Source organism: Chaetodon trifascialis, chromosome 4, assembly GCF_039877785.1.
Source record: "Chaetodon trifascialis isolate fChaTrf1 chromosome 4, fChaTrf1.hap1, whole genome shotgun sequence".
NCBI lineage: Eukaryota > Metazoa > Chordata > Actinopteri > Chaetodontiformes > Chaetodontidae > Chaetodon > Chaetodon trifascialis.
The window spans coordinates 16,232,954-16,255,294 of record NC_092059.1 but is presented as its reverse complement, the minus strand read 5'-3'; the positions used below and the strand labels follow the sequence as shown (position 1 = coordinate 16,255,294).

Genomic DNA, 22,341 nt, shown 5'->3' with positions numbered 1-22,341 from the left:
ATTCACTGACACTTGACGGGCCTCATCACCCCCCCACCCCACCCCACCCCGCTCTCTCTCTTTCTCTCTCTCTCTCTCTATCTCTCTCTCACACACACACACACACACACACACACACACACACACACACACACACACACACACCCAAGGAGTCCTAGAAGAAGGAGTCACTTGCATCCCTTTTCCTTAGTAAGTTCACAGTTGATGTAATGCAAAAGACACAGATGATCCTCTCATTCTCAGGTTGTTGTTGTTGTTGTTACTCTTAGTGACAATATTATTAGTGTGTATGTGTGTCCCGGGTCCGATCCCCTCCCGGGTTATTATTATTATTATTATTATTAGTAGTAGTAGTAGTAGTAGTAGTAGTAGTAGTAATATTATTAGTGTGTCCCGGGTCGGATCCCGGCCAGATTGTCGTTATCATTAGTGTGTGCGTGTCTGGGTCCGATCCGGAACCAGTCCCGGGAATTTAACCCGGGACCGACCCGGAACTTATCCGGGACCGACCCGGAATTTACCCAGGACCGACCCGGAAATTTCCCGGGACATTGCCGGGACCGACGCGGGAAAGTTCCGGGTCGGACCCGGATAGGTTCCGGGTCGGTCCCGGGTAGGTACCGGGTCGGTCCCGGGTCGGATGCTGAAAAACTGATTCATGCCTTTAATTCAAGCTGACTCGACCCAGCTGTTATCATCATGATTATTATCATCATCAGTGTGTGTCCCGTGTCGGATCCCGGCCGGGTTGTTGATTTATTATTATTATTATTATTATTATTATTATTATTATTATTATTATTATTATTATTATTATTGTGTGTGTCCCGGGTCGGATCCCGGGTCGGATTCCGGCCCGTGTTGTTGTTATTATTATAGTTTTAAAAACATTTGTCAGGGGTGATGATGAAGATATGGGTATGATGTATTGATATAAGGTGTCCTTAAACAAAGTGTCTCATCCTGAACTGCGCAAAGCGCAGATAGATGTAGGGGGACCTTCTTCTGATGTCCTCCAGGATCTGTCTGCCGGGGACAGGGAACTGTAGCGCGGGGAAGTGCGCCCTGCACTTCTTCTGACAGGACGCTCTCATCATAACGTGCCAGTAGACGCGGAGATCCCGGTTTCCTGCAAAAGACGGTTCTTCATGTGTGCTGCTGCTGCTACAGTGCAGCATATAGTATGTCCCTAAGAAGCCGGTGCAAGCGCAAACTCAATTCCAAATAATGGATCGATTCCGTCCACCTCTCTGCTGCGTAATAGTCCAAAGCCAGTCCATACGCAGCCTTGAGGGAAACGAGCTCCTCCTTGGGAAATTTCTGAAATTGTAGTTTTCATATTGTACGACTGACATAAAAACAAAGGTCCAACAAAGCAACAGCGCGTAGCCTCGTGCGCAAAATTCAGCCATGATAAGATAATATCCGACATATTAGTCTGCTTCCTCTGTTGTCGTCTTCTCCTGCTGGTAACTTTCCCGTGTCTGTGTGGTGGTCTGCTGAAGCGCTTAGGGGGTCTGTGGGAATTCCGGGCTTGGGCCTTTTTAGATGTAATAGGTGTGTGCCAAGGTACTTATCCCCGATAGGAAGCGTATGAAAATGTTACAATTAAACCTTGATTCTACTGTATCTACAGAATGAACAAGTTCCTTACAGACTTTAGAATTAAATCGTGTGTAGATCTAGTCTCCAGACACTGGAAAAGTGAGAAATGAACTAGCCTGCATAGTGATTAATAAGACTGTCAAATAATAATGAAAATCTGTCCTTCACGAAGAAAGGAAAGCATATGATTGCATTCGCGCAATAAACTTCGACACGCACAGAGGAATAAAAACATTTATTTGAATGCATGAGCCATGTGAAACATTTGAAAGCCTCCTTGACAAAACAACAGTACTCACACGATAAATTATACAATCATAATATTGCTGTATTTCAATATTTCATTCAGCGGAGTAACGTCCATCTTTACTGAGTGCAGGCGCGCTCCCGCGGAAGTGGATACGCTTTCTATCGGGCATAAGTACCTTGGCACGACACCTGTTCGGGTTTCTCAGTGGGTGCCAGGGACGGACTGACCATCTGGCATAGCCGGCATTTTGGGTCGACAGTCGGCCACTTTTTTTTAATTTTAAATATTGGTCTGACCAGCCCATAATACCAGACAGTCGATCAGCGGCCCGACTGACATTGGGCTGGCCCAATCACATCGTTAAACTCTAACCCCTTTCGGTTTGCTCTAGCCGGCATAATGCATTCGGCAAAAAAAAAAAAAAAAAAAAAAAAAAAGAGTCAGCGCAAGAGTTTGTTCATAACCACCGACCGGCCCTCGACACACGCCGGTCTGTGGCCCATAGGTTATTAAATTCACTGACACTTGAGGGGGCTCATCTCGCCCAATCATATGATGAAACACCTCTCTCTCTCTCTCTCTCTCTCTCTCTCTCTCACACACACACACACACACACACACACACACACACACACACAGATGATCGTCTCATTCTCAGGTTGTTGTTGTTGTTGTTGTTGTTGTTGTTGTTGTTGTTGTTGTTGTTGTTACTGTTATTATTAATAATATTATTAGTGTGTGTGTTCCGGGTCGGATCCCCTCCCGGGTTATTATTATTATTATTATTATTATTATTATTATTATTATTATTATTATTATCATTATTATTATTAGTAGTAGTAGTAGTAGCAGTAGTAGTAGTAGTAGTAGTAGTAGTAGTAATATTATTAGTGTGTCCCGGGTCGGATCCTGGCCGGATTGTCCTTATTATTATCATTAGTGTGTGTGTGTGTGTCTGGGTCCGATCCGGAACCAGTCCCGGGAATTTAACCCGGGACCGACCCGGAACTTATCCGGGACCGACCCGGAAATTTCCCGGGACTTTACCGGGACCGACCCGGAAATTTCCCGGGACATTGCCGGGACCGACCCGGGAAAGTTCCGGGTCGGACCCGGGTAAGTACCGGGTCGGATCCCGGGTCGGATGCTGAAAAACTGATTCATGCCTTTAATTCAAGACTCGACCCAGCTGTTATCATCATGATTATTATCATCATCAGTGTGTGTCCCGTGTCGGATCAGTCAGCGCAAGAATTTGTTCATAACCACGGAGCGGCCCTCGACACACACTTTTCTCCTTTCTTCCTCCCTGAAACACATAGGTACACCCAGTATAAATTCTGCTTAAAGATCCATTACTGTGATGGAGTGGTGGAGTATACTTTTTTATAGTGTCAATAAATTACACTATATATAATGTGTCCACTCTCACTGATTCCCGTCAACTCATTGCATGGCTTAAGGTACGTGGTTTTAAAGAGTTGCGCATTCAAGAGACAGAAAAAAACGAAAAAGTGTGCGTTATCGAATGTGGTGGACCAGTCTGGTCTAAAATGCCAGGGCTGATCTTTTTTCCCAGTCCGCCCCTGTTGCTACTCATGCAGTTGTGTGCATCTTGCACCTACATGTGTGCATGCAGAGGCGTGTGTGTGTGCGTACGCGCGCGCGCGCGTGTGTGGTCCTCACACAGGGACATGAAAAACACATTCTTCATTTTAATTGCTGCATTTTATTTGGCAAAAACAGCAACAGACACACACATTGCGATGGCACTTTGTATCTTTATTCCATCAGTTACCTTACAGCTCTGAAGTGTTTAACTTAAAAAATACCTTCATTTATTCTCAAACAAGGACATGTGGTAACAGACAGCCACGATTTTTTATTTGTATTTTCACAGTTTGAACACCACTGACCCCTTGGCGGTTTCATCATTACACGTTTGTGTGCACAGACAATGTTTAAAGCCACACAGGATTTCAAAGGTGTGCCATAGTCACAGATAATGTAAAATATGAGGCATAATAGGATAACTCATGACATACATTCTTTCCCATACCATCTTCTCGGTCACATCAAACGCCTGCATAGGTGCTCAGTAAAAGTGAGGATAAAATCAGATCCTTATTTGTTGTGACCTGATTTGTCGATTCACATTGTGCAGTCCAGCAGCACTCTGTCATTTCTTTGGTCAGTTTGTGTACCAGACAGATGCTGCATTTTTAAGTTCACTTTGCATCCCTGAACCTCCTCCGGACCACTCGCTCTCACAAATCCTTACTCTCCCTCATTGCATTCAAAATCTGGGTTGTTTTCGGGGCACCCACATGCCTCATTATAGGTGTGATGTGAGGAGCTGATCAGTGATTGAGCTCTTATCACATCTACTCTTATTTCTCCTGCACTAAGCTTTGCTTTTACTGAGCTTTTTTTTTAATGACCAAAATCTGTTTATTAATAACCAAATGATAACTGACTGAGATGTTACACATTAAATGTGCTTAAGTCAGAATCCACAGAAACAGGGTTCTAAACCTTCAGCTGCAGTTCATTGACAGTTTTGGAGACATTTACGAAGGACTGAAAGTCCAAACCTCCTGTATTTGAAACATCCGTTTAAAGCACTCTTTACTCTCACCTTTTCAACACTAAGAGGAGAGGGAGAAAAACAATTTGGGAATTTCTACAAGTGTACACCAATGTCAATGGGTGATCATTTTTTGCATTACAGTGACATTACAAAAAGTTACAGATGACAAAGCGTATGAGAAATTACCGAAATAAAGCTGGAATTAAATAAATAAATCTCTTGATCAATGCACAAATCTCTACAAAAAGGCACATTATGATATGCATAACCACACGTGGCTTCTTTCCACTACGTAAAGAGTCCGGCTCACTGCTTCCTACAGAGCAGCACCGACATCCCTTCTGATGTGAACTTTATGCTTTGTGCCGAGTTCTGACTATAGCTGACTAACATGTAGGTTGGCATTGTGAGAAAGGAACTAAACTTAAGTGAAGGTGTGCTTGGAGGGAACTTATTCATGCCTTTCAATACAGGCATTATCAGTCATCTCTATGTTCTAACGACATCTTTCTGGGGTTAAACTTTAAGCTCTACTTACAAAAGCGAATGCAGAAGCACCCTAAACAGGTACTGAGCCCCACATGAGATCTGAATAGAAACACTACCACTAAAATTCAATGTTTCCTCTTTTTACAGCACTTGCAAAAAGTTTGTTTAAGTTTCTTTTACTTTATTACACTCAAGCCGCAAAGCCAAATACACACACATATTTTCTGGACGCTCAGTTGGCTTTCACACACAGACACACACTCACAAGGACATAACAGTTGAATGCAAACACGCACACACACACAACCGAGACTATCATATTCAAAGTGACCTCAAAATCACGTCTCACAATTTATATACACGCACATATATGCACACACGACACACATACACACAGTTAGCTCTAAACTGAGCGGCACATCAACAGCTTGAGGCTCACACGATGTATGCGACAAACACACACAAGCACGCACGCACACAGCCCGCAGCAGTTAGTGATCCCATGCTGGGATGTATGCAGACACTGTGTGCTTCCTGCTGCTGTTAACCTGTGTTTCTCTAGTGAGCAGCACAGGGGCCCGGTGCCCAGAGGACGACAGTTCGGTCGGCAGAGGACGAGAGGAAGGTCCGGTCATGGGGGTGCCACCTACACTGGATCACCTTGTCCCAGTGCTCCCCTGCCACCGTCTGAGGGAGGGGCTTTGTTAAGTCACCTGTGGTAAGAGAAAAGAAAAATAATATCACACAGGAGTGGAAAACAGGAGGATCAACCACCACACACTGACAGAAATGATCAGATATATGAAAGTATTTAACTCTTTTAACAGTAATGACACTTAAAAGTAACATTTCTCATGATTTGGAAAAAATACACTGCTGTCTTGTAACTGCAGGCACCATTTTTAATCAAAAAGGCAGCTATATTTGTACTTTCTGACATTCCCGAAACATGAAATGAAGGGAATTGAGTAGGTTTAACATTTTCAGATTAGACTTTGTAATAAAAAAAATGGTTCATCTTTTCAACCCTTTGTGTACAGTGTGTGTATTTTCATTACACAAACTGAGCAGTCATTTTGGAGTGTTGCTACCTTGAAGGTCACTGATGATGATTTTGTTGTCATAAGAGCCGGTGAGGAGGTGATGGGCTCCAGGGGAGAAGCGCACTGATCGGATGTCGCTGCCGTGGGGGCGGTATGTCTGGACTATGCGGCCCCCTCTGATGTCATACAACATGCAGGTACTGTCCTCCTGACCCGTGGCCAGCAGGCGGCCGCTGGGATCCACCGCCACCGAAGCGACGGCACTTCCTATGTGAGACGGAGTGGTAATAAGTGAGGTGTTTGATGTGATTGGCTGCAGCTTAAAACTGCCTGTCTTTGTATTAACTGGCTTTTGCAGCAGTGTCATCTCAGTGGTTTGGATGGGGATCCGCTTTTGATGCGACTCACCTGAGCCGTGCAGAGTTGTGCCCACCACCCGGACACAACTGGGCACTCGCAGGTCCCAGAACCGGACTGTCTTGTCCTGGGAGCCAGAGGCAATCATCCACCCTCCCCAAGTGTAGAGAGTCAGAATGTGTCCTAAAACGATTAAATACTGTGTTAAAATGCCTTTACTTGTTGTACTTGTCGTATTTTCAAGCCCTGTTTATGTCATTTTAGCGATCTTGTGGTACTGGTCCTGAGAGTTCATTGGTTTCTCATTTAGGAACAATTTAGAAATAATAATCCTAAAAGATGATCGACAATCTCCTCTTTCACAACTGCAGGGGACGAGCTGTTGTTAACGTACCGGTGTGTCCGCTCAGGGCGTGAAGGCCCTGTCCCCTCTGACAGTCTGTCGTGTAGATGTTGCAGTCTCCGGCCCCAGCACTGATCAAGATGGATCCTCCACTCTCAGGGCCCTCCATGAAGGCCAGGTCCCTGATGGTACCGTCATGCATGCTGAACTCCAGGTCTGGGCCTGAATCGAGGCGCACATTTAGAAACACACTCCAATATCATGAGAAATATCAATTGCCTTCCCAGTTGAGGCAGATAGCCGCCCACCCCGAAGCCTGGTTCACTTTGACCATGACAGCAGCAACCTGACTCTTTTTTAGATGAAAAATGCTCATAGGTGAGACCATTCTAACAAAGGTCTGCACTGAAAAGGCTGGGAAGACGGACATGACTCATCACATACACACTAAAACACATGAAATGGTACCTATGGCATTGCAGCTGTCTGCATTGAAAGGCAGGACTTTGACATATTTGTCGTTGGAGCCAGTAGCCAACAGCTGTCCACAGTGGCTCCAGGCGACGCAGTAGATTGAGCCCTTGTGATGTTTGTTCCTCCTGAAGCGCACCACCGCCTGCTTGACGGCACCAGAACCACTGAATGAACAAAGACATGAAGACTATGAAATGTGGAGGAAGAACCGCGTGAATTCTACAATGCCATACAATAATTGTCGTCCGGTCAAGATAAGAAAATTCATACAGTCACCGTTCTGACTTTTTTTAAAAACACATTTTTTGCTTCTGAAGTCAGCATCTCTTCTGTCGAGCACATAAATAATCATCTGGTAATTTGCATGGATTTGCATGACTGCTACCTGGTGGTCAGTGTTTCCGGGTAGGCACAGACTCTCAGGGTTTTAGAGTTGGAGCCAACAGCGTAGAGCGCTCCAGAGGGATGGAAGGCCACTGCACGCACCGCCTGCGTGTCCTCCAGCTGGTTGGCTTTAACGAACTGTGTTTTGGACTTCCCCGGCTGTACAAGATAAAAAAAAAAGCTTCTGAACTACAATTTGCATGTACATCAGCATAAACTTCAGGCTAACCTTTAGAAAACAGGTAGATTAAATGTGTAGATACTAGTGCTGTCAATCGATTAAAATATTTAATCGTGATTAATCGCATGAATGTCATAGTTAACTCGCGATTAATCGCAAATTAATCGCATATTTTTATCTATTCTAAATGTCCCATTAATTATCATTTTAATACTCTTATCAACATGGAAAAGTGGATAGGCTTGCTTTGTGCAAATGTTTTTTATTGAAAACAACAACGTGTAGTGTTTTATTTCACACTAACATTCTCACTTTGAGCAGTCATTCACATTTGAATGAATCGAATCTCACACAATTTAACACTGTCAATAAACAGATGACAAAAAAATAAATAATAAAAATAAATAAATAGTCATTTTATTCTAAGTCGCAGTATCCATATGCCTCTGTCGAAACTTTGGTCTTGTCAGTCGACCCATCTGGCAACTTTTTGAAACTAAACTTTCCATTCAGAATTTTGTTCGCATCCATTTTGGTGTTTCGCACTTGACATCCACACAAACCGGTAGCCTACTCCTTTACAACTAGCGAGCAGGCAAGACCAAACACGTGCGTGGGGCGTACCTATTGTTTTGTTTCCAGTTAACAATCGAATCCTGTAGTTTTTGTAACCTTACTAGCAGTGGCCACAGCTTATAAAAAAACTACAAGTTCACTAGGTCACAAAGAGCGTTAATCTCGCGAAAAAAAAAAAAAAAATGACGCCATAAAATAGACAAAGACAAACAATGCAGGACATAACAGCAGACACTATGGCCACAATAAGACTAAAATGAAAATAACATAAAAATAATACTTGAACAGTTTGCTGTACCTCCTGTGAGGTTCGTGTTGCAGAGCAGCCAGAATCATCTTGGACAATGGGGCCTCTGCTCCTCTCAGCACTGATAATGAACACACACACACACACACACACACACACACACACACACACACACACACACACACACACACACACACACACAGCTGGGAAGGTAAATCTATGGCAGTATAATTCTTTTACTTCTTCATTTCATCTCTCATCTTCATTTAATAAGACATCGATATAAAATGAAGACAGCTCATCAACCACTAAAGCCTCATTTTGACAGAAAAATGGTATCCCATCACAGCTTTTGGAAAGGCCAGGACCTGACAGTCTGCTCTTACCTTTGACTGCCAGGAACAGGGGACTCACTGAAGGAAGGAAAGCCGTGGCTCCCGGTCTTTAACGGGGTGCTGCTGACCCCCCCGCCTGGCTTGTCCCTCGGCGGTCCGGTGTCTGGGGTGTGGCGGGTGTCTGTGGTTCTGGGACTGGACGTGCTGGTGTTCCCCTTCAGTCCGTTCCAGTGCTGGCCCAGGTGTGGCATCACCTCATCTCCTCTGTGGTCGATGCCCACGTTCATCTCCTCCAGCTTCTGAATGGATCTAGACAAAAACAAGGTCTCTTCGTCTCACTAACGTAGCACTGTGGTTGTGCTCCATTCATTGAATCACACAATATGACTCCCGGACCTGCTCAGGAAGGTCTCTGTGAGGTTGTTTTGGGCTTCGTCCTGTGGCTTCACGCCTCCCTCCAGCAGCATCTGCTGGTAAAGCTGTCGCTGCTGCTGCTTCTGCTCCAGATGCTGCTGCACACGCAGACGCTGCCTGTAATACTCCTGGATGTGTTCTGTGGAGTCAAGGCGCTGGACAGACAAAACAGTTGGGACGCTGAGTGAAATAACGTGAAATAAAAACAAATGCAATCACTCTCAAGCAAACTGTGTTGTTTTCAACAGGAGGCCCTGTAACCTGAATGACAGAATATTCATTATTGGCTCTCAGTGATCTGTGCTTCAGTGCTCGGCAGCACTCATTGCCACTACACACAGACATGCAAGAACACACACTCTAGATTATAATAGACAAACTCTCTCCAAAGAGCCACTACTGACAACTCTTCAACTCCCAAGGCCTCGTCCTCCATCATCCATCCCATAAAAAGTTTTCAAGGACCTCATCAAATCCAGCGGGTCTACAGTATATTCCCCTTCATCTATCTCACCACTTTTCACGTACACGCACACACGCACACACCCACACATGAACAATCCAATCTCAAGCTACTTTGTTCCTCTCGATGGGACCTGGGGTGCATAAAGATGAGCGATGATGGAAACAGCGGGCCATCTTGGGTGTGACCGCACATCAAACCAGATTATCTGCCTCCAGTGTCCATGACCTCCACCCTCTTCACTGAGACGGGGGGCAGGAGGGCGCTCGTGCCTCTTGGACAGGTGTAGCAGAGCATTCGGGAAGAATTTATGAAGCGGTGGAGGTGTGGAGACGAGGTGGTTCAGGGGTTCAGGGGGAATCTATTCTGAATCTTTTAAATCTGGAGTAATGACTGTGGAGGGGAGACAGACTGAAAATCTCACAGTGACTTTGACTCAAGTGACCAGGCAGGCAGCCGTGGCCATTTCTTTTTACGAGTCATGAAACCAATTCAGCCTGAGCAGCCAAAGGTGAGACACTCCAGCCCTGTGCATCAGATGTCTTTGTGTCTGTGATTGATCTTTGTAAGGTCTCTGCCTACAGTCTGCAAGTCTTATTACCTCATTTGCTTCTGTGCTGCAGGGTGGCCCACCATCTTTTCCAGGGGTCAGAGGTGTGCGCGTCGGGCCATCCAGCCCTTGGGGGTGTTTCCTATATTCAGGAAAACGTGCATGTCAATCACAACCACCTTTTTTTAATTATTCAGATTGATTTGCAGCGAAGTTCGAAGTAAAACAACACAGTGCACACTGAAAAAACTAAACCATTCATGTACATTAAACTCAAGAAAAGAAAGTTTCAATGTGGGCAACTGCTTTGGTTGATGCTTTTTGGCAAACAACAGTAACGGAATTTTGTTTTAAGTTAAAAACGTTTTGCATATTTGATTGATTGCAATCATGTAGAAATCTGCAAACCATGCTGCCAGGCTTAAAAAAGCTCTTCAACTTTCTCCCAGGTCACAGTGTTCTCGCTTTGTACCAGCTGTGCACATGAATTGCCTCCAGCAGGTGGAGCCAAAGAGAACTTGGCAACATTAAGCAGCCTTACAAACTGCTCAGTTTAGAGACGCGCTGTGAAGCCTCAGGACCCTGTTTCCACCTACTACTTAGAGGTGGAGCATTTTACTTCCTGTCAAGCGCACCTGGCAGCTCACCTCTAATAACTAGATGAGCTTTAAACACATCTTGCCTTACATCCTGTCTGTTTTGACGACACATACAGAACTAGGCTGTACCTGCGCTGTATTAGCATCTTTTACTGTAGCTGGTGCTGATCTGTCTATGCAGGAGGAGCACATGCAGATCAAAGGAACAGAGAGTCTTTTTAGGTGCCTTGATGCAGTTATAAGAGGGAGATTTGGGGCCGAGTAGGTATGCTTCACTTGCAATTTTAGCTCACTGTGGCCAGTCCTCAGTGGAGAAACTGACTGGCAAGAAAGAGGGGGATGGCATGTTTAAGGTCCTGAATGGAATGAACCCGGGAGGCAGCAGCAATGAGCAAATGAGCCAGAGAGACGCTAGTAAAACAACATTTAAGCAGCAAAAATGTGCTCTTCAGTCCACTTAAGTGTAAAAGGAGGAGGCAGAGTTCCCATAAGGAATACTAACTTTAATTTACTGCCTTAACTTATCATAAGGATCAGCACGATGATTTTCAATAATGAGTCATTAGTTGAAAGATTTAGTTTATATTGCATCCATCAACACTGAGCTGCAGTTTAATATGCTTTTGTCCAGCACTGTAGGAGATGACAGACCAGGCAGTATGTCTCTGTTAAAGCGGGGCTAATGGGATTAATGGAGCTACAGATTGTGTCATACAACAAGATCTACCACTGGGTTTAATACCTGAGGTTCCACATGCGCTTGGTAAGGGAGGATTGGTAAGAAAGCTTCAGGAAGATTTAAACAACAAAAAATTAATAAATAAAATAAATAGCACATCCGTTTTACACCGAGAGGATTTCAATGGAGAACTGCAAGTCAGGATTTAGTTCCCTAGTTGGGACCAAATTAATACAGGTGTCAGTTAAATATGTCACCTTTCACCTTTGGTTCTCTGTAGATAAAAGAGCTTGGTCTGTACCAGCTCTATATGGAAAGTGTCCTGAGACAACTTCTGTTGTGATTTGGCGCTATACAAATAAAATTGAATTGAAATTGAAAGACAGTCATTGTTTATATTACACATAATATATTACAATATTTTTTAATTACTAAAAGCAGTTTTTAGCTTTCCATAAATGCAGCTCGAATTCTCTGTAAGGACCTCCATTGATTTGATTTGATTAAAATATGCTACACATACACTATGTACATATTAGATAATGATTATCTAACTGAAATCCTGGTTCAAGTGTTTAAATCAGAAGTTAACATCTGCTAAACTCGATTTACCTTTCAGGTGAATCGTCCTGCTGATGCACATTGTTCTCCACCAGGCTCCGACTGAGGGCAGACTTCATGTTCGCCTCCATGCCTCTCTTGTCCTGGGCCGCCAGACCGTGGGACAGGCCGTCCAAAGCCGGGTTGAGGGACCTGGACATGTAGGTGTCTGCTGAATGAGGCCTCTGGCGGAAGGGTGAGGTAGGGCAGGGGGACAGGCGGTTGATCAACGGAGTGAGGAGGTCGGCGTGGCAGGCCTTGCTGGGCTTCACCAGACGATCCACGTGGATGTTGAGGGTCTTCTGCTGGAAGGCGCAGGAGAAAGCACCCGGAGAGAGGTTCTGCAGCCAGGACAGCAGCGACAAGTCCAGTTCATCACAGCCATTGCCGCAAAGCAAATCCACGCCGAGCAACACCTCCCCCTCTGTGATCTCCTCACCGGTTGCTTTACTCTAGAAAACAGAACATCCATCATGACTGAAACTGCTGTTGTTGAAGAGTACAATCAGGCCTGCCTACCATGCCTAGTTTTAAAACTAAAATGGGATCTGATACACGCTTAAGATTTCATTAGATGAGACCAGCCAGGGTTTTTGTAACAGCGAACAAAGGGTCACCTTGCATTAAAATGTCTTTTAATGGATTTTGGAGCAGTAGCATAAGGTTTGAGCCTTTTAACAGCCACTAAAGTTTTCCTGTAACCCTTTAAAGCAGTCAGCGATCACATTACCTGACAGAACTCGACACAGCACTCGTAAAGGATGCCTTTGATGAGCAGCTGGAAGAGGCGGTTCCCGCTCGCCCTGAAGCCGGCCTCGCTCAGCTTCCTGTCCGCGGGGATGAACTCCGCTACCATAGCGCAGGCTTCCTCGAAACAGTGGACACGTGCCGTGCTTGGGTTCCAGTCTTTGAACTCTGCGTGGTGGGTGAGGCGTGGCAGCGTGAGGAGGAGGCACAGCTTGCTGTAGTCCTCCTTGGTTGGGCAGTACTCCTCCAGACTGTGGAGGCACTTGACGGCCTCCTGCATGGTGAGCTCCAGCTGTGGTTGGCAGAACATTCAGAGAGGACAGCTGAGTATGTGGCTGTTAAGGTGCTTCTTCTTTCACCATACCTGACAATTTTATGATAATCTCATGTTTTTAAGAAGTTTTAAAGACACTTATATTCACATGCTGCTTTAGCATCTCATGTCAATCACAGGCTTCCTCTCCTGACCACTGGAGCAGATAAACATCACTCTGCCTTTGTTCATCTGATCTAGTGAGAACATTTCTATATTGATAACACATACTAATTTCCTTACTGCACATTTACGTACATTCTGAGGGTCTTCAGCCGCAGACATGGCATTATTTACACACAGAGCTTCAAGAAACTTCTGCTTCAGAACGATGTAACGGAACCTGGGAACACAAATATCAATATTAAGAGAAACACTTTATGGAACATGAATTGATTAACTCTCATGTGACATTTCCTGGGTTGAATTATTTGGGGAAATGTGTTATTCGTGTTGAGTGTTTGGTGGTTGTGGGAAACAGAGCATGTCAGGAATATGACATGATCATGCCACTACAGCACTGGGACCTGACCTAGTTAAGCTACCAGTCTCCTGCTTTACTGGCAAGGCCAACTCAGTCACCAGTACAGGGAAACATCATAAATACTGCACTTTATAGTTGAAATATGGGCAAACAAGCAACACAACTGCATTCAAATGAAGACATTTTTCAGCTGGTCTCAAAAAGTTTCAGTGAGGCCTTGTGTTCTCCTCATAATGCTTTAAGAATACCTCAAAACTGTTCTGGCTGTCCCTCAAAAAGCCAATCCTTCAACATGTCTTGCAGATGAAGAGGAGTTGACACACACACACGCACACACATTTTTTCTCTCACCTTTTCTTGTCAAACTTCTCCATTCCTTCTAGAGGTTGAATGAACTGCATCACCTCCTCCCACTGGCCATCCAGAATGAGCTGCCTGTTGAAGGGTGCAAATGAACAATTTAAGAGGCCTCTAAAAACCTGCTTCCATCAGGCCTGCCAAAAGTAACATACGACAGCAGAAAGATGGAAACATGGACCTGCGGAGACTGAGACGTGTGCAAACCCAGATCCTAACAAGTCTAATCCTCCCTCTCAGGTGTCCTATCTGCTGCATGAGTCTGCTTGCACAGTCCTACCTGAGGAAGAGCATGTCATCAGAGTAGAGTCCATTGATGACGCCGCTCTCCTTCTCTAAGGCCAGCATGCTGATGTGCAGCTTCCTGGAGTTCAGGAAGTCCAGCATCAGCTTGATCACCTCTGCCTCCTTGATGCCGATCGTCTCCTCTGCCGTCATAGTTACGGATCTGGGGTGGCAGCTTCCAGCTGGCTGGAATACAGACAGAGGGGAGATGAGGAGATGGACATGTTGGCAAAGTTGCAGCAAAAAAGAAAAATGCTTATGGTTCATTTTGAAATTAGCGTACATATACGGTACATTTTAGAGAAATGCAACCTGCCTCTGTTAAATTCCTTGAGGTTACACCAAAAAGCAAAAGACAAATTTTGTGTTTTTACATGTTTTTTAGATGTTCTGCTGACAAATGGTATGAAAGGTGAAGCTAATCTTTTAGATATACAACATCATCTGACACTGTGTGGACAGGGATGTGTGTGAGAGGAGGGGAGGGGAGAGGAGAGGAGAGGGTGCACAGGCAGCTTAGAAAAACAATGTTAATGATGTAAACACTGAGAAATACTCATGCACGCTTCTGCTCCACACTGATGCCCACTGAGTCACACACAGAGGATCATTTACAATATATTCCTGCAGGGACGTCTAATGTGTCCGGCTGCTCAGAGACAACAGTGAACTGATGTTTTAAATGCCATTCATTGTCAACCCTTTTACTACAGCTTCTGGTGTGCCTCTTTGCAGTGTCTATTCTACAGTAAACATTTTAAAATAACCTTTTGCACAATAATATTCCTGATCTATACTATCTATATCTTAGGGTTGGGCTGCAAATGGTTAACCACAGCAGCACCATATAGGATGCTACACATAGACATTAAGGGCTCTTTCATTTTGCATGATCCACTCGCCCTGTACTGCCTATGTAAGTGCCCTGAGACGCTGAGAGTGCAGTGATGCCTCCGGGGGTCTGTGCTGGAGGCAGAGCAGCCGCTGACACCGCCCTGTTCCCCCCGTACGCAAACAAACAACAGCCCGCTCTGGTCCTGGATGTGACAGCAGGTCTGCGGCCCAAACCTGACAGCCTCAGCACTTTATCTGCGCTCAGACACACCTCGTTTGGTGGAGCGGGGCAGCACACTGCGCACACACTCACAGCCGCTCGGGGGACTGACACGCACGACAGACAGGAGCTAACAACGTCGCTCATTTTGCCACTGACGTGCAGGATATCGTGCGAGGCGACACCGGCGGTACAGGCTAACCCGCCACCGTGAACGCCACCGTGCCAAGTCCTCACCTGTCAGTCTGCGCCGGCAGCACGCCGCATTAAAGCCGCTCCAGTCGCTCTGCAGCACACAAACGTGACAGTATCCGCGAAGAGGAGGATAAGAAGCGGTGTTTGGATGCTGAAATCCCCGCCAGCGACCCTGCTGCCTTCTTTCTTTCTTGTACACAGCTCACGGTTGCCATGCGGACGCAGCCGCCAACCACCAATCAACTGCGGCGATGACGCCGCGTGGTCACACCTACAACACCGCCACAAAAAAAAAACTTTAAACCGGTGTAGAGAGACAGGACATACAAACAAAAATAACAACACGTGTATTGTGTTTTCTTCCAAGACATTTAACTTCATCAGTCGATTTGGTAAATGCATTAAACTATGTTGGTTCATGTAGCATTTAGCCTGAACGTTAGCATCTAGCTAATGGTTAAATGGTTCCCAACTTTAGCTGAATTCTGGCCAGTCAGAAACATGGCTCATTCATCCGCGGGGGTAAAAAGTTGTTATGGGCCCCTGTTGACCCCCTATTGTTTTGTATGTACCATGTTTACTCCATGTTCCAGTCAAATACAGTGCACACAGCAGAAATGGGAGCCTCGTTGGAGATAGCTCCCGAAACCAAGCACTGGCCCCGTGCTGGAAGAGCTGGCCCCAGGTTTTCTGTGTGTGGGTTAGTTCTGGCACAGGGCCGCACTGCAAAGCAAGATTTAGCAATAATGCAGGAGCCCACTTTATGATGTATGTTTGTGGTACAAATTCAGCAAAAATGTACATTTGTGGATACAACTGACCCACTGAACATGGAACTTTTGGAGCCCCTGATGATCTGGGATCAGTTGCAAACTTTGCCTGATTGGTAATCCAGTCCTGCTACCGGTTCAACTACATGCTTACTGAGTTTGAGTGGATTCACACCTCACTATACTCCACAATAATCCCATAATATAAAGAGGTGATCGCTGTGACACTTTTGCAAGGAGATTACCATTTAATCCAACTAGGCTTTAGTGCAGCACCACGGTCAATGTAGATCCCAATTAACCACATTAAGAACTAATGTATCTTAGAATAGCTTTTGACCAGTTACATCTCTACGTTAGGAAGCTTCATCTCCTGCTCTACCAAACACTGCTAAGGTATACCCCAAGGTGTACCCAAGGCCTGCTCTTTTCTCAGGATATAGGATAATAATGTTGTTTCTTTTCTATAAGTCAAAAAAACATAAAGCCCTCCAAATAACATCAGCCGTCCTGACTTTTCTTTCAGTTTGTCTGTGGTGACCGATGGACCATTTTCTCCTTTAAGATACATGCTGTTGTGTGAGTAACATCACATCAATGCTGAGGCCATGCTGAGTTTTATTAAATGCAAAACAGAAAAAAAAAAAAAAAATGAAACTACATGTCCAGCAATATGTTGAATGACAGCACAGCGTCTGACAAACGAAACAGAGTCATCATAGTGAATAGGTATGAGCTCACATGAACACACTGTACAATATCTTTACAGTTTAAATTATCATTTACGTCGGCCTATAGCAGCCAAAAGCATGTGGACAGAGCTTCTGTGGACAAATCCTTTCAATAAACAACGGAAAAAAACACCTCTTCACTCTGTCACACTAGATTACATTTTCAAAGACATGTACATGCTCTCTTTTGGTCATAAATATCCCCCCCGACTGAAAACAAAGCACCATGTTAGCAGATGTTTTTGTTGGAAATCGAACCTGCGAATGGCATTGATTTGACATTTGGTGGCAAAAGTTACTGACACCAATGAAACTCTGTGGCGAGTCTCTACCCGTATGCAGCGACAAAGATCTGACCCATTCTGCCTTGCATTACTCAGTGAAATTCATTCTCCTAATAACAGAAAAAAAGACAAATATGCTGCTAATGCGTCACATGTTCTTTTAGTTTGGGTCTACATACATTTGTGCTATGGAAGAGCAACAGACAACACGCTGTGGCTGTTTTAATCAATCAGGCAATACTTGCTGTGATGAATGACCGGCTTTTTTTTTTAAAATAGCAAGTTCAATCTGAACTTTGTATATGCACTACGTTTATAAGATTTGGTGTTTGCTTTTACCAAAAGTGTCTTAACAGTATTTTAAGTGCAGACTTTGTTCAGATGAGTAGGCCTGGAGTGAATCTAGAAGAATTTATAATACTAGTGCAACAATTTTAAATCCTGATACTGATATAAATATGAATACTTCTTAGTCTTGGAATTCAGTCTTATTACTGATACCAGTGGGTGAGAGCGCAATCGTACATTGGATGAATATACTGCAGAGGTCCTACATGGTGCAGTTGGCAGCATTTCTACATAAAAAGAAAATAATACTGAGTTGTTTTATTTGTTCACAAATCTATCGTGAACCAGCGGCAAAGTGATCTAAACCACTGGTTCTCGACCTGTTTGGCTCAAGCAACGCCTCCATGTTAACAAACTTAACTTTGATCCCCAGGGGATGATTTTCATTTTCACAATTTAGCTTAACTATTTGAATACGTCTCGAGGCTGCAACTACTTCTGCATATTACAAGAAACAGGAATTTGACACAACTGTTACAAACATGACAGCATATTTGTACATTAGAAATATATTTTTCACACATTATACTTTACAGCTGCAGGTGTGGTGAGCCACAGGTTGAGAACCAGTGATCTAGAGTAACGTCCTGCATCCTTTAAACTAAAAAAAAAAAGGGTTCTGAAAAAGCTGAAACCGCTTGGCTTTGTTGAGCTGAACACACATGTACTGTGTGGCTGACACTAGCTGTATGCAATGAGTTTTTTTTTTTTTGGCCCTTTGTAGTTTTACGTACCTTAATATACAAACTGGTTCACCTGCAGAGATGAAGAAAAAAGTGTTCTTCCAAATACAAAAAAACTCCCATCTGTAATACGCTGTTTTACAATCACCTCATGGCACTCACACGCTAAAACAAAGTGTGCGTAAGGCCACACATTAACAGGAGAATGCAAACACAAATCAATCTGTACATGAATTAAAAACATTCAGTGCTTCAGTGTCCTAAATAAACTGTCCGGGCATTCATACTGTCTCTTTTTTGACGTTTGGCACATAGGAAACAAACACTCGCACAAGCCTTCATGAACAGACTCAACGTGACAATCTCTAAAAACACAGAATCCAGAAGCATTTACATCATTCTCTAACAGTGGCATACATTCCAGTTGATCATAATCTTTGAGTCCTATCATGTCCAGTCCAGAGTAAGAAGGAAAAACAAGGACAGGAATGCAATGAGGGGAAAACGAACAAACATAAAAAAAGACAAATATGCATTCAATCTAACTGGCATTGCAGGTGCTTGAATCTTCATGGATATGTACAGTGAAGTGCAAATTGAAAGGGGTGTGTTTCATTTGAGATGGTGATGTTTGGGGTGTCGAGTTCCATTAGGACTGGGCAGGCACTACTTTTTTAGGGGTGGCTGGCTTCTTGGTCTGCCAGAGGTGGTTGTGGATCGTCACCGCGTCCACGCTGGCCGACATGGTCTTGGCTGGTATCTGACTGAACTGCTTCTTGTCCGAGTTGTACTTGTAGAGGCCGTCGATCATCTTGCGCGTGATGCTCTTGGGGCCAATGCCCGCCAGCTTGTTGATCTCCTCCGTCTCGGGGCAGTAAGTGTAGAGCGAGCGGAACTGGCAGCCGGCGTCTCGGAACAAAACCAGGAAGTTGTTGGCCTCAGATTTCTCCATTTCCTGTTAAGGTCAGGAGAGAAAAGCTCATTAGATACAGAATGAAGGTCATGTATTGTCAGAGCCACTTAAGTACATATCATTATTTGGTAAATATGCTGTTAATAGCCAATATATATTAAGTATAGTGGACTATGCTAAGTCGATAAATGCAGTAATGTAGTTCTTAATGCACACCGGCCTGAAGTGTGCGTACGTGGGTTTTCAAAATATGGTTGAATGTAATTAATTACTTGAATACCTGCTTTTATATGAGCATTTACAGTATATACTTTTTGGGATGTATTCGTCTTTATTTAGTAAAAGCAGTCCCATGTCAGCTGTTAATCCACAGTGTTGAAGGTATGTGGCGTGCATCATCAACAGAGCCACATGGACACTCCTGACACCTGCAAGCGTATAAAACAATATGCACAAAGCTCCACGCTGTTACCTCCAGGATCTTGTTCTTTTGCCCCTCATTAACCTTGCCTGCGAGGCAGCAGTGGGCCAGAGCGTTCTGGATGATGTGCTTGTTAGACTTGGCACTGGGCTCCTTGTACAGCTTTGGTCCTGAATGAGAACAGAGGAGAGAACGTCAGGCTGAGACTGTCGTCATGGCAACCCCTCCAGTATTGTCAAAGATAAGACATCCCTCCCTATTTTTACTCTTTCTTTTGATAAATCATGAATGAAGGTTTGAACGCGTAGCACATCCATGTGTTAGCGCGTGGACAGACAAAGGAGTGTGAGCTCTGAATGCAGCTTTTACATATTTGTCTAATAATGATATCGAGAAGATTCAAAGAGATGTTTATTCTGCAAACTATCAGAAAACCTGTGCTGCAGAAGACATGTGCTGAGCTGTCATACCGGTGTACTCGGTGTTAGATGTAACGGAGGAGGTTGTGGATCCGTTGTCCCAGTCCTTCTCTCCATTCCTGCTGCTGGAGCGACTCGGGGACAGGAAGCCATCTGCAGAATCTGGCCTAGAACACGCACACATGCACATATGAGGAGTGTATTAGATCACCTTTCTGCACAGGCGCAGCTCCTGAACATTTAAATCATACAAAAGGCAGAGCAGGGAAGTACTGTATGATTATACAAGCCATACAGATATTCTGAAATAAGTAAATCTCCAAAAATGAATCCTTCCAGCAGTATTAGGCTGCCGGCTGGTGTCATTTTCCAATCCTGTCTACGTCATGCTTGCATAGGTTCATCCTTTACTGCGGACGAAACCGTGTGCACTGCTTCAGCACACAGTTGGAGTCTGTGTGTCTGTTGTACATCCTTAGAGTAGCGTGTGAAGGAGCAAAGCTTGCAAGCACAGGCAGTGAGTGCAGTGATGTGGAGCAGTCTGACGCATTTGAGGTCAATAAAAGAGGTCAATCAATTACAGTGCAGCACTTGGCATTTACTCGCTCTTTCTCTGGACTGCAGCTGTGTTGTGTGTCCTCTCTTTACATTGGCAAACAAGCGATTTCTAAATATATACAGTAAGAATACTGCTTATTCCACTGGGATTATAATGTATTTATAGAATACACTATTCTTCCTCTGTAGTTATGTGAAAGTCATCGAGCACGGCGTATGCACAGTGAGAGCAACTAAAGCCAAACTTTAGAGCTTTTTTTGTGAATATAAACTTCCCATGTTAGCAAGTCATTTCAGCGACAGGAAATTAACTCTAATTAATGTCTAATTTAGATTAAATATATCCTCACATCTTTTTACAGTTAATACCTGGTATCAACTGTCTACCTTCAACACTTCACTGGCTGTTTGTAAGACACGATAAAGGCTTAAATGACTTGATAAGATGGATGTTTATGCATCTACAGAACTGTGAATCTGAGAACAAACAAACTACTTCTCAGGTGAGACAAAGCCAGAGCGTGAGTGTGCACTGGTGAGGAAGGCACAGCAGAGAGGTAAGTGGAAAAAAAGAGAAGTGACTGTTTTGTGGTGGTGAGGCTCCTAAAAGCAAAGCATTATCCAAGTGCGTGGAAGTGAATCGTAAGGAAAGGTGTTGCTTTTCCTTCAAGTGCTCAAGGATCCAGTGTGGGGACGGGGTTTCAGTGCAGGACGGGGCGCAGGGCAGCGTGAAGCACCTCAGGGTTTAAGCAGAAACTAACCTTCTCCTTCTCAGTTTAGGAGATCTCAGAAAGTAGAACAGACTGCCAGAGGCTAAGCTAGCACTTCTGACACGTGTGAAACGGCAGGAAGGAAAGTATTAAAGGAAGGAAGATAGAAGAATACAGGACAAATGTTAGACCTGAGAGCTGGAGTTAGTCTGGCAAGGTTGGCCTTAAGAAAACAAAGAAAGGTCAGAAATGATCACAATGACTGCATTTGATAGACAGTTAAAGGCTTCTGTTAAAATGTCTTGAGAATTCAGCCTGAGGAGAGCAGCGCTCATTTTGTGCTCTGTGTAATTCAGTGTGCATTCGCTCTACATATTATACATGGATTTAAGGCTCATTTAGAGTGGCTTAGGAACAGTAATTCTTTGAGCAAGCATACCGGGTTAAAATGATGAATTATTCCCAACATAAGCATTAGCATTACGGTCCCATATCAGTGTTTTTTTTTTTTTCTTTTTCTTCCATCTTTGCTCATAAAGCAAACAACAAACTGGCATGAATGCACAGAGGTTTTCACATTTATTTTACTGATCATAACCCACTACCATTTTGCTGAATATAGTATGAAATATTGTAAAAAATCCCCTTGAAGCGATTTAAGTTCATATTAAAGGTTACACCAAAGTCACGTTACAAACATCTCACCTTGGCGATCTCTTCTCAGAGTGAACGCTGTCGCTGTCTCCCAGGTTGAGGGAAGCGAGGGACAAGCTGGAGACTGAAAAGACACGTTGGCGTGAACCTGGATGTGAGATGAGATGCAGCACAGCACGACACAGTTACACCGACACCACGAGAAACAACCACACCCGGCTGTCCGCTGTGTTTTG

At 44.2% G+C, this 22,341-nt stretch overlaps 3 protein-coding genes across 6 annotated transcripts in view; 1 reads left to right on the top strand and 2 right to left on the bottom strand.

The window, feature by feature from the left end:
- LOC139330599 (GRAM domain-containing protein 2B) overlaps positions 1 to 22,341 on the top strand; it is a 93,049-nt gene that overhangs the window by 21,256 nt on the left and 49,452 nt on the right. The window lies entirely within an intron of this gene.
- LOC139330681 (WD repeat-containing protein 47-like) lies at positions 3,573 to 15,855 on the bottom strand. The gene is made up of 16 exons (XM_070961726.1): positions 15,657 to 15,855; positions 14,361 to 14,551; positions 14,075 to 14,158; positions 13,498 to 13,582; positions 12,910 to 13,218; positions 12,192 to 12,631; positions 10,353 to 10,443; positions 9,271 to 9,443; positions 8,926 to 9,183; positions 8,591 to 8,660; positions 7,537 to 7,694; positions 7,146 to 7,315; positions 6,729 to 6,899; positions 6,386 to 6,517; positions 6,026 to 6,244; positions 3,573 to 5,647 (listed from the first exon to the last, which is right to left on the bottom strand). Exons 2-16 carry the CDS (start codon positions 14,516 to 14,518, stop codon positions 5,493 to 5,495), a joined length of 2,673 nt encoding a protein of 890 aa, XP_070817827.1. The 5' UTR covers positions 14,519 to 14,551; positions 15,657 to 15,855; the 3' UTR covers positions 3,573 to 5,492.
- Positions 16,983 to 22,341, bottom strand: part of camsap2a (calmodulin regulated spectrin-associated protein family, member 2a) — a 47,605-nt gene continuing 42,246 nt past the window's right edge. For 2 of the 4 annotated variants that reach the window (XM_070961593.1, XM_070961595.1), the window contains 4 exons: positions 22,157 to 22,229; positions 20,235 to 20,350; positions 19,816 to 19,934; positions 16,983 to 19,385 (listed from right to left, as the gene is read on the bottom strand). In XM_070961593.1, the coding sequence (XP_070817694.1) occupies positions 19,080 to 19,385; positions 19,816 to 19,934; positions 20,235 to 20,350; positions 22,157 to 22,229 (614 nt within the window). In that variant the 3' untranslated portion in view covers positions 16,983 to 19,079. Of the gene's footprint in view, positions 19,386 to 19,815; positions 19,935 to 20,234; positions 20,351 to 22,156; positions 22,254 to 22,341 lie in introns of all 4 variants that reach the window. The other 2 variants (XM_070961592.1, XM_070961594.1) reach the window with 1 other exon arrangement.

Bases quoted from the DNA above. Each gene is read 5' to 3' on its own strand.
- LOC139330681 (XM_070961726.1), bottom strand. From the start codon at position 14,518: ATGACGGCAGAGGAGACGATCGGCATCAAGGAGGCAGAGGTGATCAAG. The intron at 12,632-12,909 runs GTAATGTGATCG...TCTGTTTTCTAG, and splicing joins GCTGTGTCGAGTTCTGTCAG to AGTAAAGCAACCGGTGAGGA. The intron at 9,184-9,270 runs GTCCGGGAGTCA...GTTTTTGTCTAG, and splicing joins ACAGAGACCTTCCTGAGCAG to ATCCATTCAGAAGCTGGAGG.